General features: G+C 35.1%; 1 protein-coding gene across 3 annotated transcripts in view; it reads right to left on the reverse strand.

Annotated features, from left to right (window-relative positions):
• Positions 1-6783: 6783 nt before the first annotated feature.
• LARP4 (La ribonucleoprotein 4) overlaps positions 6784-26661 on the reverse strand; it is a 60695-nt gene continuing 40817 nt past the window's right edge. For 2 of the 3 annotated variants that reach the window (XM_061206389.1, XM_061206388.1), the window contains exons 9-16: positions 20948-21160; positions 20348-20454; positions 16512-16721; positions 15781-15829; positions 13045-13206; positions 10026-10150; positions 9742-9910; positions 6784-8596 (exon numbers count right to left, since the gene is read on the reverse strand). In XM_061206389.1, the coding sequence (XP_061062372.1) occupies positions 8258-8596; positions 9742-9910; positions 10026-10150; positions 13045-13206; positions 15781-15829; positions 16512-16721; positions 20348-20454; positions 20948-21160 (1374 nt within the window). In that variant the 3' untranslated portion in view covers positions 6784-8257. The remainder of the gene's footprint in view (positions 8597-9741; positions 9911-10025; positions 10151-13044; positions 13207-15780; positions 15830-16511; positions 16722-20347; positions 20455-20947; positions 21161-26661) is intronic. The other variant, XM_061206390.1, reaches the window with a different exon arrangement.

Raw genomic sequence — 26661 nt, forward strand, 5'->3', positions numbered from 1 at the left:
CTACATGTCAATCTAACTTGCTCTTTCAACATTTCTTTTGACACATAAGAGCTGTTTCCAGTTCATTCACTTTAAGCGATATATAGTATTTCATCACAAGACATAACTATAGTACTACTGACTGATCTCCTGCCTCTTAGACTTACCTTTGTGAGTATATTGGGCCCACCTGGACAATCCAGGAAACCCTCATTCCAAATCTTTAACTTAATCACATCTGCAAAATCCCCTTTGCAGTATAAATAACTTTCACAGGTTCTGGAGATTAGGATGTGGACATCTTTGTGGGAGAGATTATTCAACCTCTCATACTGTTTTAACTACTGCTCCCTTAATTCCAAACATCTTTCTCACCTGGACAATTCCCAAACTATTTACATAGCCACCAGCTTTGTGTTCTCAATTTCGAATCTGACCATAATCCTCTCCTTAAGACTTTCAGTGGTTCTGCATTCTCTACAGAATCAAGTGAAGTCATTTTCTTAGCATACAATTGGTCATGATTTGACTGCAAAGTAAATTCAGCTTTTCTCTTGCCATACTCTACTGAAACCTACACTCCACCCGTTCCAAATTATACTGAATTTGCCCCATGGTCATGCCTCTTTGCCTTTACTTGCACTCTGTCAGCATGCTGCTCATTCTTCCTTCACCTACCTAGCCAACACATATTGATCATGAATCCATTTGGAAGTTAATGCCTATCTCCCCAACCCCAGCAGAGCTGACCACCATTGAATGTGTATTCCTAATACCATCAAAACATTCATAACACTTCATAGTAATATTTTGGCTTGTAATGCTCCGCTCTAGTTATTAAGGGTGGAAATTTCATAATTTTAGCATCCTGTGCACCTAGTGTCTTGGCTTATGGTAGATATGTAAGATCAAAATGGTCATAAATGAAACAATTACGGTCATGGAGTTAGTGTGTGGGTATTTCTAAGATTTGAATACTGATGGAAAGTGGCATGCTACACAAACAGCCATACATACACAAGAAAATAAGTGGTGAGACACAATAAAAAATTTTTTTTAAATTAGTAAGTTAAATCTGGAATCTTGAAGAGTATGTGCTATTACTCCCCAAATTTTTGGATGAGTAAACAAGCTGAGAGAAATAAATGATTTGCCTAAATACAGCAAGATTAATAACAGAGTTGGCTATAGCTATGGGAAGACTATAATGTTACTCAGGGTTGGGGGGGATTTGATAGACATTCAAATTTTATAACCTTCTAGCCGTGTTTATGAGTGTGTTACATCATTTCTAGGACACAGCTGGTTTGCTGAGGCATGTGTGAATTATGTCTTTTAGGGATCTTCACATAGAAAAATGGCAAGTTGATAATAAAATTTTTTTAGCAGTGATAAGTCACAAGCTTAATGCTTTTAATTCCTCTCCAATCTGACAATTTTATTGGTGAGGATTGGAAACATTAAAACTTGAATGAACTCACATGAGAAGTGCTTAACAGTAGTTGGCATGGAGACTGTCCAGGTGGGAAGAGAGGATGATGATTAGGATTAAGGTAGCAACAATTAAGACAGAGAAATAGGGGTAGATATAAACTAAATAATTTTTAGCCCTATCCCTAAGTAAGCTGAAAGAAAATGTAATCTAATGAAAACCACCATAATGCTAGAGATGAACTGTCTTTTAGACTTAAAGGGAATGATTTTAGTTCAGTATTTCTTTTTGCAGCCCCCCCCACATCTTGCTATTGTTAGGATTATCAGAAATCCTGCAAGAACAAGCATAACCATCTCAAAACCGTACTCATATCTCCCTGCCCACAAAAGGTTCTTTGCCAATGTATTCAATCATGGTGAATGCCACAAACTTCCATCCAGTTCCAAAGTCACAAATTCATGAGTTATTTTCTATGCCTTCCTCTCACCCTCTGTATCTAACCCATTCATGTCTGTTTCCCAAATGTTTCTCAAATCTACCACTTTGCTCCAACTATCATCACCAGGTAAAATCTAACTCGTCTCATCTGTTCTCCATAATGCACAAATTTCAAACCCAGGAGTCTGGCTCTTACCTCTTTCTCTGTCCTCAGCTTCGAAGACGGAACAAGGTCCCCCATACTGTATCTGCAGGACCCTATAATTCTTCCAATGCATCATAAAGAAGTATGTACAGGTTGCTCCTTCATCTGGAACACTCTCCTCCGGGCTCACCTAATTAACTCCTATTCCTTCAGATATCTGTCCTCTGTTTCTCAGGAAAGCATTCTATCCCTGTACCACACCCCTCTCCAACTGCATGGATTCTGCCTGATTCCGGCTTTCACATTTACTGCTGGTCTAATTTTGCAATTACTTATGATTATTTCATGCTAAGTACCATAAGGGTAGGAATCCAATCTATTTATTGCTGTCTAGCACAATGCCTGGAACATAGCATGCAATATATACTGGCTAAATGAATACCCCACCCATCATGATTAGCTCCAATGCTAAGTCAATACCCTCAGTTTTGACATGTCGAGGTCATAGTTATTTGTATAGGCAGAATTTGGAATGCACAATAGCAAAATTAGAACTTAGATGCATCATTCAAAATAAATATAAAACATATGTTAAAATAACAGCCTACATAAGGTTATAGGGAGGCTGGAGTTCTACTATGGTTCATTAAGTCTGATACAGCAGGTATGCAGAGGAAACAGGAGAGAAGTACAGCAGCTTCAAAGATTTGCATAACAGCTACCAAAAATGAATTTAAAAGATAACATTTAGGAAGCTTGTTCCTTCCCACAACACCAGAAGAAAATGGAGCATTATGAATAAAGTGAAAACATCTCAATTCCTTTAAACCCTCACACAAACTAAAGACACCCTTGATAGTTTTCATTCCAGAGATTTTTAAGGAAATTCACAATCTTCTAGTAGTAATGTTAAACTTTTTATAAAAACTTCCAGGCATAAAATTGAAATTTATACTTGGAGACATACTTCAGTTAATATTTTCTAACAAGGCATAAATATATAAAGTATCTCAGTGATATGACTCTTGATAAATCCATTCATTTTTAATACAACTCAAAGGCCTACATAACTAAGTTTATCAATTGGTCATTAGTCCACCTAAAATAATACACAATTACAGTGTGTTCCTGAAATTTAAGTTATGCACCTCCTCTCTTGGCCAAATAAACTCACTAACACACTGATAGAAAGCCCTAAGGCTTTGTTAGCATGTTTCCCCTGTAAACCTGTTATTACTGGGATGATTTTGCTCACTGATAACAGCTATCTTCATTAAGATAAATGTTCATTAGCAAAATAAAGGTTTTAGCTGTTGAAAGGGCAATGCTACTAAGTCATCATCAAAGTGAATGTTCACATTAAATGTTATCTTTATATGTATTATTTATAAACACACTCATAACACATAACTTGTGGAATAAACATTTCTGAATATATGAGAATTCGAAAATCTAATTTGAAATTAGCCTATATTTTAAAAGACCTAGATTTCTACTATTCAAGAATAAACTGTGGCATAACAGCTATGTAACACTTCAGGGTTTTTTAGCAATGCTATATTCAATAAAAGTTGAGCTGTCACATTAATTTGCAGATACCAGCTGTTAAAAAAAGCCAGAGATTGCTCAGCTTTTCCATTTTTGCCGTTATCATAGTTTAAAAAAAGATTAAAAGACTCATTTAAATTTCCCAGTGAACCTTCCCTTAAAAAGCTCCCCCAAACCCTTTAGCTCTAGGGTTTGCAATTAAAGAGGTGGTTGAAAAGGTAAAGGTAACCAAGGGGCTTTCTCTTGGAAACAGAAGTTTAAAGACCCAGAATTTACACACTCAAATCAGGCCATAATCTGACCCACGAAGGCAAAACCCTTAAGCTGCACTTTGCCCTGTGATTCTTCTCCCCTTCAATAACTGCTTCTGACACTAAAAGAATTTAAGAAAACCCCAGAATCACAGAGCTGAATCTTCTAGCTCTCTACCCTCACTTTGCAGATGAAATATCACACAACCCATACCCCCCTACCAAAAACAAAACAATAGCTGAAACCAGAATAGAACTAGAGAGTGGGCAACATAAAAACTAATCAGAAAGTAAATACAAGTAGCCATTAGACATAAGCCACCTGGAGAAAAGGAAACCAGTCCTGCTTTTTAATAATTTTATTTTTTCTAATTTTGTGTTAATTTCCCATAGCACCTTGGCAATGTTGAAAACAAAAATACAAATACAACGATGTACTCATTTTAACATAATATGCATGAGCATGTGTCACACCATTGGCGGGGGGGGGGGGGGGGGGGGGAGTGCAGTTTTGACAACAAGAACAAACCTAAGCAATGGACAAGAGAAGCCAGATAACTGGTTCTGACTCCCAACCCCGAACATTTAAGAGATATCACTCATACCTGAATCAGGCAAAAAACAAAACCCAATAATGATGTGGGTTGTTTCTTATACTAATCAGTGTTTTGTGCTGCAAAACTGAAAATAAAACCATTTTATTGTATACACAGCCTGTTGATATCTCACTTGTACTTTCAGGAACCGTCTACTCAACAATTCACAGCTTTTAAAAATAAAATTGAAACTATTTAATAATTAGGTGGAATTTAAAAAAGAATACACTCTCAACTTGAAAACAAATTCTCTTTCAACATCTTAAAATGTCCTCAATTAATGAGGACTGAAATGTCTATGTATCTTCTTGAAATCTCAGACTAAATTAGCATACACCAAAAAGCCCAAAGTTAAATTAATGGCCACCAAATTGTAAGGAAATATAAAAACTTAGGAAAGAACACCATACATTGTAGTTAAGAATTTACAAAAACTCCTCTTTCGCATTTTACCTTTTCTGTAAAAACAAACAGTACTTTTAAAATATGGTTAATATACATGGCCAACATAAATAACAGACTTAACCCCAGTGCTGTTCAACTGTATCAAAGTAAAACCAATGGACATTTAAGCCAAAAGACTAAATATTTAAGGCCATAACTAATAAAACTATAGAAAGTGTTCAGTAACTTTTAAATACTAGTCTCTGCTCCAGCGGATGCTAATACTCCATCATTATGCCTTCTCCAAAGCCAACCTGGTATTTAAAAAGAAAAAGGAATGTACAACAATATTCAAGCTACCTTAATTTTAGAAACCAAAAATAAATAAATCTGCATGTCATTTGATCACATACAAATTGAGCACATAAGATGATAAGAACAATAAAACCATATCACTGAAAGAGCTTATCTTCTTCCAAAATCCAGTTGAAAAAAATTTAGATGGATCATTCCTTTGAATGCCAGTGTCTATATTTGCAAAAATGAAATTACTCAGATTAAAGACAGGCCTAGATACCATGAAAACCTTAATTATCTGGATAGAAAACGGAGGCAAGTTTTGCCATATCTCTATCTATATACCTTCTCTGTGAAGTGCAAGGTGATGAACTTGTGTGACTCTTGTTCTCATGCATTTAAGAAGTATGGCAGAAGATCACTGAACCATACACTCAAGATCATTTGTATCTACTTTTACCCTCCAACAACCCAAGGACAAGTTAAGTCATAAGGATGAAGAGAAAAACTTGACATTTAAATTCCTCCTTCTAAAGAACCAAATAAATAGTTAAACTACAATGAATGCCCGACCCTCATCAGTTACAGAGTAATGCTGGACAAAAAAGCCATCAGTTTCACACAACTCATAGGCATCATTTAGATACAAACCTTAAATCTGATATAATAAAATAAATGCTAAATACATATTGTGAATATATATATTATATATATATACACACACACACATACACCCACACATTATTCTTCCCTATACATCCCATCAAAATGGGAACTATTAGCTGTAATGAGGCAAATTAACTGAAAAACATTATATTTAATATGAAATTTAAAAATGGTCATGTCTTTAAATTTCTACTTTCAATAACACCTTCTGGGAAAAAGCAAGAACACACTTGCTTTCTTGAGAAAGAACTCTTTTCTTGTGTATCAATTAGAACATTTAGTTTTTAGAAGTTGGGTAGACTAACAGCAAGTCATACAAGGATACAAGTAATATAGGCCTATTTCTGTGACACATTGTAAAAAAAAAAAAGTATTGTTTCATCTAAGTGCAATAATTAAGTTTATAATCCTTACCAAGCGATTTTTGTAAAATGTTTATTCTCTTAAATCCAATACATTCACAGAGTGTTAACACTTTAAACGTTTATCATTTCCACCAGCTGCAGCATTATCTAAGTAAACCAAAATAAGCACTTTTATCATAGATGTAGTCAGTGATTACTAATACTTTTTTTTTTAAAAGACCTAAACTTCCCCCAAATTTCAGCACAGGTAGTTTTATTGTATGTTTCATTTAGTAGAAAATAGTGTGTAGAAATGAATAGTTTCAAACTGCTTAAATATATTATATCATGTTATCAATCCACCAAATCAAAAGCAATTGCCAAGCTGAATAATAAGTTACAAAGAAATGATAATTCTGGCTTGTACAGAAATGTGCGGTGTTTTCAAAGCTCTGAACAGTTACCTACTAATACAAATCTCCAAAGCTTAACTTAGAGTTGGAAGATGAGTTTCACAGTAATGTAATTTTAACCCTCATTTACATTCATTTTAATATATTACTAAGATGTTTACTCTATGTCACAATGGTGCTTTCCAGTGTTCACAATTTACAGTTTCAATTTGTACATATGTAATTCACTAACATAAGGGACAGTTATTACTATCACAAACTATCCCTAAAAAGAAAACAAAACCCCACCTTACATAGAACTCTGAAAATGGTATGACTTAAAACAGATTAATGCAACATGGTTTTTAATTTTTTAGCCATTTTCTAAACACCAGCATGTAAACTTGCCTATTTAATGTGAGAGCTACAACTTTATTCACTGAGAAATTATATGTTAATTTTAACTATCCTTCTAACCTTAACTCAAAAATTTTGTGACTTGCTGGTTCTGTTTCTGTGAATTCCAAACTGCTTTTTTTTTTTTTGAGAAAGGGAAAGAAGGAAGGTGATAAATACATTGTAAACAGAAAAAGTTGTCCCCAAATTAAACCTTTAAAAAGAAATTTCTTTTTACATCTATACTATTTAACACTTTAAGAGTCAGCTACAATGTTTCATCTTTAACACTAACACAAATAAATTACTGTAGGGTCAGTCTGCCCTATCATTCTGGGATCTAAAGTTCTAAATACATGACCAGAAGAGTAAAATACTTTAATGTTCAAGTCAGAAATTTAGAACAGTTATATGATTTGACTAGACTGAGCCAGGCTACTAGAAACATACAATTCTGTAGGTGATTGGTTATTTTGCTTTTGGGGGTGGGTAGTCAAAGAACAGAGTAACGAAGAAAGTAACAAAAGAAAGAAATCATTTCCTATTTTAGGGGGGGAAGAAAAATCACAAGGCAGCTTAAACCTCTGAGCTCCATTTGACCCACCCACTCAGATATAACACAAAATTTTAATTTTTCAAATAACCCCCATTCTTTCCTTGAGTATCAAACTGATTGGTAGTCACATCCCCAAGTACAATCAGAGTTTAACAGCTTGTTGAATGAAATATTAGTAAGGTCAAAAAGACAGACTAAATTTCAAACTGGAAAAAAAAAAATCTACTCAAGTATTACATTCAGTTTTCAAATCATTTACTAACATGACAACAGACTTGGCTTCAATCATACTTGCACACACTCACACCACAACAGTCACCCCAGCCACTGATCTGTTTTGCAACACAAGGCCATATAGGCAGAAATGGCATTCTCCAAGCCAAACTTTAAATAGATTAAAAAAAGTAATTTCTAATTTTACAGAAATGTTTCTTCAAAAAATATTTTCTCTCACTCCCTCATCTCCTATACTGAAGGATGTATAATGTGTTTTTTTCCCAAGCTAAATCTGAACCCTCAAAATTGATTCCAGGCAGAAGATCTCTGCAAATTAAAATCAAAAACAAAAATAGAAAAATTATATTTTTATATATGTATACATATATATATATATATTTATACTGATTGGAATCCTTCAGCATTTTAAGATCGCTTTAGAGATGAATTTTGGGATTCTATAGCTCACAACTCCAAAATCCATAATGATTTAAGGATGTACTTTCTCTTGTTTCCTTCCTGGCCACGCCCTCCCCTCCAAAACAGTTCAATATAGCCAGGCTCAAGTTTAATGGGAAGAGAGAGAAGTTTTTGAACAGTTTTTTTGTTTTTGTTTACTTTGGTGATCTGGGTGGCACGTATTGCTCTTTGCCATTACGTCGAGTCACTCCCTGAGGTATAGCCCTATGGCCAAACTGGCGTCTCTGTTCCCTGATTTTTCCAGCTGCTCCCCTGGGAATGGCATTGCCTCGGAAGCCAGAGTAATCCTTACTAGCCCTTGCTTCTGGCTTCTCATGTTGTTTCTCGAAGGACTTCTCAGGAGCTCCATTCTCTTCATTTTTGGTGGGAGATACTGCATTGGAGCGAAGTTCTCGCAGTGGCTGCACAAGAACTGGAGATGGCTCTTTAGGGGGCTTCTGGCACACTTCAGCATAACTTAGCTTCCGAGGTTCCTTTGAAGTAAAGATAAGAAACAAAAACATTTATGGTACATATTCTCTAAAGTACAGAAAGAATAGTGTTAACCACAAGAAATCAGTAAGTTATCTTGTAGGAAAGGGCACTAGGCAGTCTCTTATACAATGCTATTAAAGTGTACAGGTACAATCTCTAAAAATAAAATTTGTTGAATATAATTAAAAAGTCTTAGCAATTTATGTATGATACAATAATTTCACTTGAGATATTTATTTGAAGGATATACAAGTCAGCAATGTTTATAATGATGCAAAAAAACCTGGAAACCTAAATGGCTAACAAGGAAGAACAGATTAAATTAATAATGGTACATCCACATGACGAAATAAAATGGTTCCATTCTCTCTTCCCTGACTACAAAGAACCCTAAGAGAGATACCACAAGAATCTCAGCAGAGCAGCTGGAAACCAATAATATAAACTCTTAATTACCTCATCTGAAAAGGAGGAGAATAGGGATGCTGTGAGAATGGGCTAAAGCGTAAAAAAAGTCTTTAGTACTGGTCCTAGCATATAGTAGGCATTTCATAAGTGGTAGCTGCTATTCTATTATTGTTATCATTATTATTAAAAGACAAGATAAAATGTTCTTAACCTAGAAAAAAGAAAGAGCTGTACCAAAAATGCTACTAGTTATATCAATGAATGAAAGACTTATAGGTAAATTCTGTGGCTTTTTTTCCCCTGCTTTTCTATATTTTTCAAATTATAAAAACGATTCTGGAAATTGAATAAAAATGGCAGTGGCCCCTCATGGGTTTCATAGATTTGTTAAGCATTATACAAAAAAGAATTTCAAGAGGCTCAAAGCCTCTATACCCTAGCCCAAAAAAAGGTACAGTCATCATAATGAGAAGGAAGCTTCACTTAACCACAATCTGATTGGAAATAAAGCAATCAAAAGAAACAGAATAAACAGTAATTTCTTCATTCCCTCAACAAGGCTAAAATTTCCAGTTTCTTCAGAGTGACTTTAAATTTCTTTTCCGATGCGGGCAACCAGCCCCAATTTGGGCTATTTCCAAATGACTCTGCTCTAGCAAAGAGTTATGTGAAAAATAAAATTTCTCATTATTTAACCTATTGTTTTATTCTCGCTAAACTAAATTCAACAAGTTACCTGTAGGGCCACAGCTACAGCTGCACTTATGTTACTATTACACGGTGAAGCAGTATTTGTTCTCGATGGCTTTGCAGTACTCGGGGAAGAAACTGGTATAGTTGTCTGGTTGGGAACATCTTTCTGAACAGTGGAATCCTCTATTAGATCCTTTTCTTGCTGAGTTGTGCTAAGGAAAAAAGAACTTGACATTAGGCTTAGTATAGAGCACAAAGAAACACCTGAGAAATGATCAGAAGAAAAAGTAATCTTAATGTGAAAGACCATCTACTTTGAAATTGTACCTTAATGCAGAAAGCTCAGCTGTACATGGAGGACTGGTGCTCATATTGAGTTGCTGGGCAGAGGTGCAGTCTGTCTGTTCATCCTCTGCAGTCACTGGGCAACTAACTCTCAACTCTTCCTTATCCTTAAAGTGGAAACATATTTCAAAATTGAACTTATATAGATACTTCTCCAAAGAAGATAAACAAATGGCCGATAAGCACATGCATGAAAAGCTCAACATAACTGTCCATTAGGGAAATGCAAATCAAACCCACAATAAGAAACCATTTCACACTCACTAGGATAGCTATGATCAGTAAGACAGACAATAATGAATGTTAGTGATGGTATGTAGATATTGGGACTCTCATACATTGAGGGTGGAAATGTAAAATGATGCAGCCACTTTGTAAAAACAGTCTGGCAGCTCCTCAAAAAGTTAAATATAGAGTTACCATATGACCCAGCAATTCTGCTCAGTTATAAACCCAAGAGGAAACACATGTCTATACGAAAACTTATACACAAATGTTCACAATAGCATTATTCATAATAGCCAAAAAGTGAGAACAAGCTAAATATTCAGCTGGTGAGTGGATAAACAAAATGTGGTATAACTATCCAATGGAATATTATTGCACAATGAAAGGAACGAAGTACTGATACACACTACGACAAAGAATGACCCTTGAGGACATTATGCTAAGTGAAATAAGCCAGTCACAAAAAGACACATACTGCTTGATTCCACTTATATGAGATACCTAGAGTAGTCAAATTCAGAGACAAAGCAGAATGGTGGTTGCCAGGGGCTGAGAGAACGGGGGGGAATGTGAACTGCTATTTAATGGGTAAACCATTTTAGTTTTGCAAGATAAAAACAGTTCTGGAGACTGGTTGCACAACAATGTGAATGCATTTAACACTACTGAACTGTACACGCTTAACATGGTTAAGATGATAAATTTTATGTTATGTGCATTTTACCACAAGTAAAAAACGAATATCAAGAAAGAGCCCTAGAAATTAAAATCGACCAATAAAATAAAAATTTCAATAGGTTTTTAGGGGTATGGGATTAAAATTTTTTAAAATTTCAATAGGTTTAAAAGGTAACATTCAGGATAACTTTGTAGAAAATACAGACAGGTACAAAGATAAAAATTAGAAAAGCCAAACAAGAAAATCAGAGGTTCAACATACAAGGTCCAATATCAAATTAAGTGTTCATCCCATATTTGTGGGTTGGAATTACAAGAAGTACACTTTATTATTATTCTTTAAAAATGTATCTGTGGGGACTTCCCTGGTGGCGCAGTGGTTAAGAATCCGCCTGCCAATGCAGGGCACACGGGTTCGAGCCCTGGTCCGGGAAGATCCCACATACTGTGGAGCAACTAAGCCCGTGCGCCACAACTACTGAGCCTGTGCTCTAGAGCACGTGAGCCACAACTACTGAGCCTGCATGCCTAGAGCCCGTGTTCCGCAACAAGAGAAGCCACTACGATAAGAAGCCTGCGCACCGCAATGAAGAATAGTCCCCGCTCGCCGCAACTAGAGAAAGCCTGTGCGCAGCAACAAAGACCCAATGCAGCCATAAACAAACAAACAAACAAGCAAATAAATAAATGTGTCTGTGTATCATACCTCACCAAATCTGAGAACCATTATTTTATATACTAAGAAAAAACACTGCCACTAAAACTACAATAGTTTTTAAATTATAAGACAGCCTGACTTTCATGGGGAAAATGTAATAACAATAATTTTTTAAAAAAAAAATCGTCTATCTTAGAAGTGGTGAAACAATTACAAAATTGCATAATTTTTTTAACAAGGGAAGACAGTGAAATACCTTCAAAATTCTGAGGGAAAATGATTTCTAATAGAGAATTCTACAGAGATAAGCTACTTATCAAGTGTGAGAACAGAAGAACATTTCAGAATGCAAGATCTCAAGAAATTTATACTAAAAACCTTATACAGGAAGCCTGGGAAGATGTGACCCACCATAATTTGGGAAAGTCAAACAAGAGTAAGAAAAAGAAGGGATCCACCAAAGAAGAGTAAAGAAAATTCCCAGGATGACAGTGAAGTCCCAGGAACACAGCTGTGCAGAGTATAAGAAAGGAGACATAATAACAATATACCATAAGCCTCAGTTATGGAAAAAAATGATGCAATATTGAGATGTGACATACAAATGATGGCATGACCTAATCTAACTGGCAGTGTCTTTTACTTTCTTAGTGATACCAAAATAATGGGGCATCTCATAATTGATGGCAGTATAGATATGATGAAGTACAATGTGCTGAGAGGATGAGAAAAGTATATTGGTTTAAGAGAGCTAAACCCTTAGCTTCTAGAATGTAAAGTTAATAGACAACGTCTAAAACTGAAAAATCTAAGAAGGAGCAGTATAAACATGTTAATTAGATATACAGGGATAAATGTCAGGAGAAAAAGCTAGAGTTGAAAGTGGTAGCAGGGGACTACTATTTTTCATTATAAGCCTAGATATACTATGTACGTGTACTCTTAAAAATGAAGCTGAATTAGAAACAAAAGGTAGAAAATGAGAAAAATTTGTGGGGCATGAGGATTTAGCATATAAAGAGGTCTACACTCAAAAACATATTGTAGGATGGGTTATCCCAACCTTTTGACATCAACTCTCCATTTATTTGGAAGACTGAGTTTACCAGAGTAGCTTAGAATTTATTCGCGTTATCACTTAATTATTGATATATGCACTTAAGTGGAAATGACACTTTCCATTCAGCTTTCATAAATTAGTTCTACCAAGCCGGGCTGACTGATACAAAGACAGGCAAAGGTGAAGAAACATTTTATTGACGTTGTGTAGCTTTATCACAAATCTTTTCGTAATACTCAAAGTATGCTAAAAACCCCATGAATAAACACTATGATAGAAATAAGCATTGAGTGCAAATAAAATTTTAAATAATAACCCTGAAAACAAAGGCAAAAAATTGGTCCCGTAAGATAAAGATTGGATGCTTCAGTGTTTACCTTTTCTTTGCAGACACCTTTAACAACATCAGACATCCTACTCTCCAAAACAAGTTCACCTGGCGTTCTTGATGAACTTCCAGGTAAAGGAGGAAAATTTGAGGCTAATAAGTCAAACTTTGGTGTTGGAGCCTTTGCTTCAGCTGTTGAAGGATGGGGTCTCTAAAAGACACAAATCGAAAAACAGATTACATGCTCATCTCATTCTCTAATCCTGTACAACAGAAGCTGAAAGCTCTAAGAAACAAACAAACCAAACTCCACCTAATGAAGAGAACTGTTCCCCTATAAATTCTTGGATTCTCATTTTAGTTGAGTTCTCATTAGTATTGATCAATCCGACTTATCTTTAGTCAGTCAGCTCCTTCTCTTGGTTCTTTTGCAAACTCGGCCACACTCTTTAAACCTTCTAATCAATCTCCACTATTCTTTGCTTTCTAAATTTGCTATACCTTCTTCCATAACAAAAATAAACACAAAAACCCCTACACTACCTAAATTTGCCATCATCTTTTCTCCTTCTATAGTCTCAAGGGAAAACAATATCCTTCCTTGAAAATCTTTTCATCTTTCTCCTCCACCTACCACTCTCTATACCCTCTGACAAGCCTCTCACTTGTTGTATCTTCTTCTCTACTCCCTCACCGCACCACTAAAATTGCTTTGACAAGTCACCAATGCCTTCTTCCACAATGCAAAATCTGACAGACTTTTTTTTTCTGACCTCACTCTAGCATTTGGCATAGTAAACATTCTTTCCTGTGGGACCTCATTCTTCCGTTAGCTTCTGATACCTCTTTTCCTTCATTCTCAGATCTGACAAGCATGTGCTCTTCTCCCCCTGACCACCTCTTTGGATGGTTTTGGTTTCTATATGATTGCCACTCTTTCTCCCTTTCCATACTCTCCCTGTGTGATATCCATTATCCACAGCTTCAACTACTACCTACATGCAAACAACTCTTAAAACAATCTTTTTCACTTTATGGTGAATTTTTGGCTGCACAACTCTGAAAATTTACCAAAAATCACTAGGTTGTACGCTTTAAATATTTTCAGACCAGATCTTTGCCTGAAACCCAAATATCAATTTGCCTATTAGCTATCTCCACTTGGATTTCTCTTGGATACTTCAAACAACAAAATGAATGATCACATTTTTCAGCCCCACAGCTACTATGTTCCTCAAGTTCCATTCTCGGCCCTTTTTAATATCACTTACTCTACTGAGAGTCCCTGATCAGTCCCTCTACTGATCTCATCTACTCTTGTTACTTTAATTACTACATGTAAGCTTACAAATCCTAAATTGTACCTCTAGCTAAGATCTCCTTACTGCACAAGGGTACCCCCACCCTGCCCTTGGTACTAAGAAGCATGCCGGTCTCCTGTTTCTTCAGTCCTAATCTTCAGTCCTCAATCCAGGTATTTTCAACATATTAAACAGACCTCCAACCTAATCTCTCCTCTCCTCAATCGTTCAGGGCCACTTGAGGATTCACATAGACTGCTACAATGGTATCCTAAAAAAGGTGTTGCCTAAAGTCTCAAGGCTGCCATGGTATAGAAAGCTATAAATGAAAAACCAACACTTTTAAAAGGTTCACAGTTTGCCCCAGGGACTATTCTTTGTGTTATAATGCAATATTTTTCTTCTTTGAAAATTTGTACCTTTTCACTGTTTAAACATGTGATATCTGTATACTTATATGTATATTATATGTACACTATATAGTATACTATTATATATGTATATAATTCACTACTTATACATGTAAAGCAAGTATTATATTTCACATTTATGATATAAATGTAAATTCCAGGCAGGGTTTTCTTGAGACCTCCATGTCTTCCTATACTATTTTTATTCCTCAACTCCTTTTGACCACAGTTAAGAAATGGCAAACATTCACCATGAACAAACCACACACACACAAAAATATGAATAATTTGAAGCTAGGTAAATGAGGATTCAAATAAGAACCTGCCTAGAACTATAAAAAATTTTTTAAATCTCTAAGTGGTTTCACAGGATTGGCAAATATAAGAATCAGCACTAGGTAGAAAACTGCCCCCAAGTAACAATTAATAAATAGTATAACAGTTTCCAACACCATCCAACAGAGCTTTAAAAGTGAATCACATATGCTACCAGACTGGCAAAAAATCATATACTTTGTAAGGCTTATGGATAAACAGAAACTTTTTTTCACAGAGTGAAAATCAGCACAACCCCTATAGAAAGCCATTAGGCAGCAACTTACTGAAATGTGACTCAGAAATCCCACTTCTAGGGATTCTCCTTCAGACACTATTGCACACATAGGAAGTGATGGTTATATGAGGTTATCAATGCACTGTTTGTAACAACATTGTAAAATCAAAAGATTGAAACTCTTTAAATTTCCATTAATAAAGCAATAATTAAACTTTCCATGGAATATTTTCATATATTTTATTTTAAACCATGTGAATAGATTAGGTATTCAAGTAATTTTTTTTAAAAGTGAGCAACACAGGTCAAAGCTCTAACTATATGTGTGCTTTAAGGGTGAGGGGTAGTGGTGATGGTGGGTATTTCAGGGTCAAGAACAGGCTCTAATTATAATCAATATTATAATCAATAAAACAAAAACCCGGAAAGATACACCAGAAGTCAATGCCATAGTAAATCACAGAAGAAAAAAAAAAAATTGAACGTATGTAATTAAAGGTTAAAAAAAAAAAAAAACTTACTGGGATCCTTTCATCTTCCCGACGTCTTCGACCTCTGAAGAGAGTTCTCCTTTTAACAATGACAAAAGGGAGTGGGGGTGGGGAAGCAGGTGGGAGGGACAATTCATAAGTTTCTTCAAATGTATACATTCTATCAAAGATGGGCGAACTTCTATTTTAAGTATCTATACTTCCTAAATCTCCTTTATTATTAAAAGATATATTTTCTTCTGAAGAGATGCTGAGCTAATCTACCAAAAACTTCACTACTACCACCACCACCACTAAGTAAGCTGGGCCCATTTTTATTAGCAATGCTCCCTCCAAATCAGAAGCATATTAGGGTTCACTTTTTTTGTTTTGTTTAGGAAGGGTAGATAACATATAACCCCATTCCCACAGTTTAGATGTTGCTAGAAATTAAAACTATGATGCAGATAGAATCTTATCTTTCTAAGCTAATCCTTCCTTAGTGAACTGTGAAGAACTTCAGAATAACTTTTATAAACCTCTGACTCAGAGCTATATGGGCATTCTGAATTTCTTAATTATGAAAAACTAGTAACACATATTACATGAATAAAGTATTTATTTAGCATAACTATATACCAATAATTAAATTTAAAAATCACTAGATCGTGGTCTTCAAACATTCATATTATGATTAAAGAATTTTCATATACCTTATTTCCATATTTATTTATTACCATATTTATTACCATATTTATTTATTTATTACCATATTTCCTTACCTGCCCCTACCATAGTCCCCATTCTGTTCCATCTGCAAAGTGGGAGTCTCTTTTGGAAGGTAGCTTTGCTCCTGGTGCCCTGTTACTGTAGGGTTATGTCGTTCAGTTGGAAAGTTCCTTGAACCAGGTCTGTTCAATGGTCCATCCGTCAATGACACAGAGCCCTCTGTTGAGTGTTCTGAACCACTTGACCTAAAATGAGGCTTCACACTATAAGAAATATAAGACCATATACGTGAAAGGATAAATTAAAACAGAAAATATTTTCTCTTAATGGTAGAAACTCTTAACAGGTCAAGTTAAAAATTGCCTTCTGCTGTATTCTGATTTTCCATAAACTGGGTTGGACAAAGAAGCACTGTGTTGTAAAAATGTAAACCCTTTAATGTCTCAGACGTATTATTTTTAAAAGGCAAAGAATTTTTACATGAAAAAAAGCTGTTTGGAGAGATTTGGGAGGTGATCCAAAGTTCTTCAAGATAAGGCTACTTCTACCCCCAAATTTAGGATATAACTAGGATTTTACCTAATTTCTTTAACACGAACTGCAGTTCTGACACATCTAAATCAGCCAGGCTGGAAGCTTATTGAGTCTATGCCATACATTCTCAATGGGGCAACAATACCCCCAAAGGGAGTAAGAATTGGCATACATTACATAAATAGATATACAATAATCTCTAGTATTAAATTTTCATATGGGGGAATTGGGGGAAAAGTCTAAAAAAACTCTTCAGGGGACGGATAATTTTTTTAAAAAGTAAGGAACAGTGGAATATATTAAAATCCCAGCTTCCTACTAAGCATCCCTCTCCAAATGAAATCAGTTGTTCAAAGATCCAACAAAGATCTGGGACCAAAAAACTAGGAAAATATAACGCAACTAATAGCCTGGCATGACTTCATGAATTAAAGTATGGAATCTGGTAAAAAACAAAAAACCAAACCAAACCAAAGACAAACAAAGCAAAACAAAACAAAAACAAAAACCACCTACATCTAACAAAAGTAGCTTTTATCTTGGATGATGGGTATAAGTACCCAACTCTCTTAACAATTTGTAAGCAGATGAAGCTAGGGTAGGGTAAAAGAGAGAGGATGCAGTTTAATCAATAGTGAAAACATCTAAAGTAAGCCCAAGCAACTGAGGACCCTGGCTCTACAGGAGATTAAAAAAGGAAGTATTAGATTTCTATTTAGCCCCTGGCTTGCAGTTTATATACTCCATTTTTTTTACAGTCTATTTTCATAGTTACAAATTTATAATATTAATAACACACTGTAAATTCCGGGTTCTTTGAATAGGGATTTAAAACCTCATAATTATGAACAATTAAACATTAATTCCAATAGCATCTCCAGCTATCCTACTAACTCTTTAGAGAATGTAACAAATTAGATTACTACTACTAAAACTTAAACATAAAAATTAGGCTATAAAGTTGGGCTAAGTCTCATATACAATACTTTTCCAGATAATTACTTATACGTTACAAAATAGTTTCTGAATAGCAATGAAATTTACAGCATGTCAACTAACACAAACTAATTTACATTATCCATCATATCTGAAAATGACCTCATGAGGTAGATATTGCTGTTTATGTATCTCTTCAGAAACTATCACTCACTGAAATTTTCTCATTGCATTTCAATACACCCAGTAGACAAGTTATTAGGTTTAACAGCCCTCAGATCTCATAATCTTACCCTTCACAGAGAGGGACTTACAATCGCAGTCTTGGCAAAAGAAAAAAGGATGATGAAAGAAAGAAGTGATAAAAGATGTAAAGGAAGAAGGAAAGTGACAGAAAGATAAAGTATGAAAGGTAGAAAATTGCCCAGACTTCTGAAAGTTAGTCCTATTCTCTCTAAGTAGGTCTAGTGATCATCACTGGGCTGTTACAAGGTTAATGTAATAAACTGCTCCTTGACTGATAACTTAAATAAATAAAAATAAAGGCCTGGTAGTGGTCACTTCTTAGAAGTAAGAAGGAAGCAAGGATTTGGGTTGGTGGTCAAAAGGCTCTAGTTCATCTGCAATATCTGCATTTTTATAAGGAAGTATTCGTGTATTATTTCTGTGACTAAAAATTAACAACCTGTATTGGTCAAACAAACGCAAAAAATTGTACACAAGTAGTATTGAATAACAAGCAAAATTATACTAAACCTATCCTGTATCTTCAAAACCACAGATATATCTCCTTATAAGCAAGAATGACTTAGGACTTCCCTGGTGGCACAGTGGTTAAGACCCCACGCTCCCAATGCAGGGGGCTTAGGATCGATCCCTCCTCAGGGAACTGGATCCCACATGCACGCCGCAACTAAGGCGCCCACCTCCTGCAACCAAGGAGCCCACCTCCCAAAACTAAGACCGGGTGCAACCAACCAACCAACCAACCAAATAAATAAATATATATATATTTTTAAAAAAGCAAGAATGACTTGACTGTCATTCTTGGCTTTCTTATTGTATTTTTACCACTTATTGTATTTTTACCTCTTTTTTTACCTCTAGAAAGCACAGCAGTGCTTTCAAGTGACAATAAAGGAATACCATAAGCCCACTTAATGTATTTTTAAGTCAAGCAACTGCAAACACCAATACTTTTTGTTGTTATTAAAAATTGTTTTTAGTCTCTTATAACCAAGACGTCTACTTCACATAACTGTTTAAAGCAAAATTCACCTCTTCAAAGAAATGTTAAATCAACAGATACATATTTTTACAAAGCTACTATTTCTAATCATGAGAAATCTGTATCTCCTCACAAGGGAAGTTATAAACTGTCATTTGTATTAACTCAATTATTTTTAAGAAAAAAACTTTACTAGCTATAGTAGAAGAAAAGAAAATGTCCTAATCTCAGGTCTGCTGATGATAAAAAGCCATGTAACCCTAGCAAGATATTCATCCTCTTCAACTTTCACTTTCTTCAATTCATCTGTAAAATGAATTAAAACTACATCATAACAAAGGTCTTTCCAGATTTAAACATCACTGTCTCTGTGTGCACATGGAAATTAAATAATCTTTTTGGAACAACAGGATGGAGGTTAGAGGACAGTGTGTGTTTTTAAAGCTCACTGTACTTCTACTCATATGTCCTAGCAATACTTGAATTTTGCTGTTATTACTGTATCACCAAACTAAGGGTCATCTACAAGAGCACAAGTAATCTTTTGTTTATAAAGAATCCTTCATTCTTACAATATGAAGAGTTCTCATTCGAAACTTCATAAAGCAATTAAGAATGTGTATATGTAGTAAAGTTTTCTGAACACTTAAAAATGATCTTCAGGGAATCCCCTGGCAGTCCAGTAGTTAGGACTTGGTGCTTTCACTGCCGTGGGCCCGGGGTTTGATCTGCGGAACTTAGTCAGGGAACTAAGATCCCACAGGCCGCAAGGCAAGGACAAAAAAAAAAAAAGATATTCAAATGCTTTAACCAACTGTGTCAGTTAAAGTGAGTACATGGCTTCCCTGGTGGCGCAGTGGTTAAGAATCCGCCTGCCAATGCAGGGGACACGGGTTCATGCCCTGGTCCAGGAAGATCCCACATGCCGCGGAGCAACTAAGCTTGTGCTCCACAACTACTGAGCCCGAGTGCCACAACTACTGAAGCCCGCGCACTTAGAGCCCGTGCTCTGCAACAAGAGAAGCCACCCAGTGAGAAGCCTGTGCACCACAACAAAGAGTAGTCCCCGTTCGCCGCAACTAGAGAAAGCCTGCGCACAGCTGAAGACCCAACACAGCCAAAAATAAAATAAATTAAATAAATAAATTTAAAAATAAATAAATAAATTCCACCTATCGTTGTTCATCTTACCGATTTTTTTGGAATGGTCGACCCATATTCACAGCAGCAGCAGCATTTGTTTTATAAGATCCTGGTGAATTAAAGCCATTCACAAAACTACCATTGGGAAAAGGAGCCTAAAAGAAAATTTTAATGTTTAAAAGCTATTCATAGTAAAGACAAAAACCTGGTGTGAGGGTCTTAAGAAACTTCTGATGAACTAACCTAGCATAAATTTCTTTGATAAGCCAAAAATAATTTTAAACATTTGCAATACTCACTCCAAGTTATCACTTGAATTACAGAACAAGGAACAACTGGTTCAACACTTAATAAAGAATATTTCTCTCTGAAAAAGTTTCACAAAACTTTAAATCATTCAGGATTTTTCCAGTCTATTAATTTACCAGCAACATTTAAAGAATAAAATGATAGGAACCAATAGCTCAACTCTTAGTCATATGCATATATTTGATATGGGGGATTAAATATCCTTATCACCATTTAAAAGCCAGAAAGTAACCAATATCAACACAAAACAAAATAAAACATGAACTCTAATTCTAGCTGATTTCTTCAAATTTCAGCTTCAGTGAAAAAATTGTATTATTCTGTAAGGATCTCACTTACCAGTGGTGTTTCAAAGTAAGGTGTGGGATTTGGAGACCAAGACTGAGGCACAATACTATAAACAGAGTACTGTTGGTGAGGATTATATACAGGCTGCATAAAGACCGGTGAGGCATACTGTGCTTGAGTTTGAATGGGAGGACTATACATACTAGAATCCATTAATCGATAACCATTCTTAGCAAAAAACGTATTGATGGCTTTTATCCTTGCCTAGAAGCAAGAAGAACACAAAGGATATAATCACAAAGGATAAAGTGTATATTTTCACAAATATATTTAATTTACATTTGGAACGTATTTTCCATGACATTATTTCCATGTACTATAGAGTTAGTAGAGCAAAAAAAAATGATTGATAGCTGTACTTTTAAAAACTTTTACACGGCAAATACAATTAATACAATAAACAAAGTAAAACCACAAAAGTCAAAATATTAAAACTAACTGCAACTTATCACAAGCAAGGTGGAAAAGAAAGGCAAATGGCTCTTATATGAAAAGATGCTAGACCCTGCTCATAAGAGAAATGCAATTAAAATGGAATTAACATTTCTCACATAAAATTGGAAAAAGTCTAAAAATTTGACAACATACTCTATTGATAAGGCTGTGGCAAACAGGTACTCTGATACATTGATGATGGGCATTCAAAACAACACAACTCTTAAAAAGGAAAATTCAGCAATGTCTTCCAAAATATCACATATGCATATTATCATATTCTTATCAACCCCACTTCTAGGAAACTTTACTGCATATACACAGACCGAAAAGAGGTTTTTAAAAAAATGATGCATATGGCTATTCACTGACACTTACTATGATAGGAAGTGGGGGGGCATGGGGGGTGAGGGGGCTCGGACCCACAACTCTCCCAAACACACGCTCACACACACGAAACAACCCAACAGTCCATCAATGATTGAAAACAACATGGTATATCCACACAATTATCAGATGTAAGAAAAAAAAAAAAAAAGAAACCTGAGGAACTGCTCTAAATATTATAATGGAGTGATTTCCAGAAAATACTATGTAAAAAAAAAAAAAAAAAAAGAGGCAAGGCAAGGAGAAAGGTATGTATAGTAAGGTGTTGTTTAGATAAGTTAGATGTGGATATGAAGATATACTTGCATTCACACACACAGACACGTGAATATGAATTTAATATACTGTTTTAGATATTTTACTTTTAAGCCATGCACATACTGAATAAAATTTTTAAAAATCAGTTGTAAAAGTTCAATGCAAAATGAACCTAAATGTGTATCCAACTAGAGGAATAACACAGAGAAACTCTAAATGACTTTGAACCATGATAAAAATCAACTGTTATGAACGTTCCTTAGGAACAAACCACAAGGCAAAGTACAGCAAAAAAAAGTCTTAATTTGTTTTCAGAATTATATTACTATTGGTATTGTTATTCTGAGACTTCTGTCAGTGATTTTGGATATACCAAATCATAAATTATATTGGGGTCACTGACATCTGAGATTTTCACGTGGGAGAAAAGAGATGCAGACAGCAACTGAAGAAGTAAAAACCATGCAGCCTGAATTTAAATCGAAAGCATCGATATAAACTCATGATATATATTGTCTTTTTTTAAAAAAAAAGTATTTAATAGCTCTGTTCAAAGAAAAGGCTTAGAAATAATAACCAAACCATTAGTCAGAAGCACTCCTTGTGCCTAACCAGTGGACTGCAAAACATTACTTTCCCATAAAAGTAACATGGCAATTCCAGAGCCTTTTGACACAAAATGTACAAGAGCCTGGAACATCTTGTCACATTAGAGAGCAAGGAACATTGAAAATACCATGACAAAAGGACTCAAAGAGGCCATACTTCATCAGTAAGGACAATGAACACACCAAATATGTTTAAATATTCAAAACCAAAAAATATCTGAATGGTCGTTTTTGAAGGTTGCCAGAGAACCAACACATTATTTTGAAAACTGGTAGTAAAAGCTAGAACCAAGCATTTATCATACATTGCATATATGAGCTGTACCTCAGGGTAATGAAGATGAAGGAAAGCTTTTCTTTATGGAAGTGTTTCAAATAATAAATGGAAAAAAGATAGCACAGAAATAGTACCACTTTGCAACCCTTAACAAATCAATGTATCTAGTCAATGATCAGCAGCAGCTAGTATAAGAGAGACACACAAAGACATATACTACATGTTTCTGTTCTCTTTGCTGCTCCAAAATAAAATCTAATTCTGATTAAGCCTCTAGATCTAGCTACCAATTTGCATGAAATACAGAGGTCAGAGGATCGTGTTAAACTACACTCAAGAATATAACTTGGGACTTCCCTGGTGGCACAGTGGTTGAGAATCCGCCTGCCAATGCAGGGGACACGGGTTTGAGCCCTGGTCCTGGAAGATCCCACATGCTGTGGAGCAACTAAGCCCGTGCACCACAGCTACTGAGACTGTGCTCTAGAGCCTGCGAGCCACAACTACTGAAGCCCATGCACCGCAACAAGAGAAACCACCGTAATGAGAAGCCTGCGCACCACAACGAAGAGTAGCCCCCACTAGCTGCAACTAGAGAAACTCCACGCGCAGCAATGAAGACCCAACGCAGCCAAAAATAAATAAATAAATAAATTTATATTTTAAAAAACTTATTAAAAAAAGAGCTCGTTTTTAAAACAAAAAAAGAATATAACTAGCCAATTCAAAAGTGGGCAGAGAACTTGAATAGGTATTTCTCTAAAGAATATATATAAATGGCCAATAAGCAGGCGAAGAGACGCTCAACATCACTAATCACTGAAGAAACGCAATTAAAACCACAAAGAGATATCACATCACATTCATTAAAATAGCTACTATCAAGAAACAGAAAACAGCCAAATGTTGGAGAGGATGTGGAGAAACTGGAACCCTTGTGCACTGTTGGTGGGAATATAAAATGGTATAGCCATTGTGGAAAACAGTATGGAGGTCCCTCGAAAAATTAAAAATAGAATTACCATATGACCCAGCAATTCCACTTCTGGGTATATATGCAAAAGAATTGAAAGCAGAATCTTGAAGAGAAATTTGTATACCGATGTTCATAGCAGCCTTATTCACAAAAGCTAAAATGTGGAAGCAAACTCAAGTGTCCATCAACAGATGAATGGATAAACAAATTGTTGTATATACATACAATGGATTATTCAGCCTTAGAAAGGAGGGAAATTCTGCAATATGCTACATGGATGAACCTTGAAGACACCATATTAAAGTGAAATAAGCAAGTCACAAGGAGACAAATACTATATGATTCCATTTATATGAGGGAAATGGTCAAAAATCAAAGAAAGTATGGGCTGAAGGAGGGGAAAGTGGAGAGTTACTGTTTAATAGGCACAGAGTTTCAGTTTTACAAGAAGAAAAGAGTTATGAGAATGGATGGTGGTGATGGCTGCACAACAATGTGAATGTGTTTAATATTACGGCACAGATAAATGAAATTAAAATTTAAAACGGTTAAGATGGTAAATTTTATGTATGTGTATTTTAACACAATAAAAAAACACATAGCTAACGAAATGTATAATGTGAGAAACTTTGTAAGACAAGTAACAGTGATTTCAAAAACATACTTCCAAAAGTAAAACTAAAGAGGTAGAGGACAAAATCATAAATTGTATTTTATTTTATATATATTTTTATTATTATTATTTTGCCACTCCCCACGGCTTGTGGGATCTTAGTTCCCTGACCAGGGATGGAACCTGGGGCCCCAGCAGTGAGAATGCCAAGTCCGAACCACCGGACCACCAGGCAATTCCCAAATCATAAATTTTAAAAAAGAAAAAAGAGAAAGAAAAAATGTGAATCGGGAAAATGTGAACAGTGCCTGATGGTTAAGAAATTATTGTTTATTTTTCAAAAAGTGTGATAGTAGTGTGGCTATTTTTTTTTAATCCCTTTCTGTTAGAGATACCAATATTAGTTTATTTACATACAGATGAAATTCAGTTTCAAATTTGCTTCAAAATACCTGGGACATCGGGAAGTAGGTGGGATTAAGATGAAACAAGAATAGCCATGCTCTACTAATTAATCTATTAAAACCAAATAAATATGCTATGGATAAAAGGGAAATAATGTTCTTAAAGACTGAATAAAAGGGGAAATCTCAGCAGAGAAGGAATATATTGTTTAAAATGGAAATGCTAGAACACAACTTGAAGATGAATTCAAGTCCACAGAAAGTATCCAATGTGAAGAAGAAAGAGATGGAAGAAAAACAGAATCGCAGTGAATCAAGCAGTCCTACATATGTGTAACTGAAGTCTCAAAAGGAGAGGAGAAAGTGAGGCAGAAATTTTTTTGAAAAACTAGAGGTTGAAATTCCTCCAATTTGGTGAAAAACATCAATTTACAAACAATAAGTTCAGAACACCCCAAGCAGGATAAATAGAAAACCATAGCTAGACACACTAGGTCAACCTACTGAAAACCAAAGAGAAAACAAAACAAAAAATATCTTGGCGGCAGGCAGAGAAAAACAACACATATTATAAGAATGCCTCACTAGAAAGAACAGAAGCCAGAAAACAATGCAATCTTAAAAGAAGGAAAAAAATTAAAACTATCAACCCAGAATTCTGTATCCATGTACATGTATCAATGTACAGAATTCTGTACCCATCAAAAATGAGTGTGAAATACAAGACAGCTTTAGATGAGGAAAAACTAAGAAAATTCATCCCTGGTGGGCGCTGTTAAGTAACATCAAAGGAAGTTCTTTAGCCTGAAAGGAACTAATACCAGGTAGAATTGATCTACGGAGGAAGAGCAATAAAAAATGCGTTCTTGCTTATTTACAAGAGAAACAAGATAAAATGTGAAGCAACTTATTAGCACACACAATAAACGTTCCATTGGACTCCTTCACAAGCATATCTCTAGGCCAAAGTCTCCAAGGACCCTTGACCTTGGATGTCCACTGCACAAGAGTGAGAGCTCTCCCAAATTATCATGGGTGATTTTTATTAATTTTTGAATCATGAACACTATAATTTTCCAATTAATCGGGCACAAAGATATTATAATAAAATATAGCACTGTGTATCATAATAGCTTTTATAACTATTTTAAATTTTTGTGAAAAACGTAAATAACTATGATTCAGAGGAAAACACTAATGCAAAAGCATCCTTACATAAAATAGATAAAATCTAAGAAAAATGATAGGTCTAAATTGGAGTTTAAGCATTTAAAGCCATTTTATTAAAAAAAATGGTCAGAATCTAATTTCACATCAGATTTTAAACTACTTTAAAATAAATAACTCTCCATTTAAAAAAAAAAATCTTTCTTAGGTTAAGAACAGAATTACTAATATTTATATTTTGTATTTGTATATGCTGTACTATAAAGCAGAAATCAGTATGTATTAAATTAATTTACTTCATCAAAGAGCAAGTAGTAAAGAAATCATGTTAATATGCTGCAAGGAGTGTTTACATTCAATACAATATGCTTTATGGATTCAGGAAAGAGATTCTGTATTAGGTAGGGTAGAATACATTACTGTAATGAATATACAAATGATTTAAAAGGCCCAAACACAAAAAAATTACATTTCCCTTGTTAATACACTTAACAAAATACGTTTAAGACACGTACGCTGAAAACTACAAAGCAATGAGGAGAGAAACGAAAAGCCTAGATAAATGGAGATACCATGTTAG

This window comes from Eubalaena glacialis, chromosome 11 (assembly GCF_028564815.1).
Source record: "Eubalaena glacialis isolate mEubGla1 chromosome 11, mEubGla1.1.hap2.+ XY, whole genome shotgun sequence".
Taxonomy (NCBI): Eukaryota; Metazoa; Chordata; class Mammalia; order Artiodactyla; family Balaenidae; genus Eubalaena; species Eubalaena glacialis.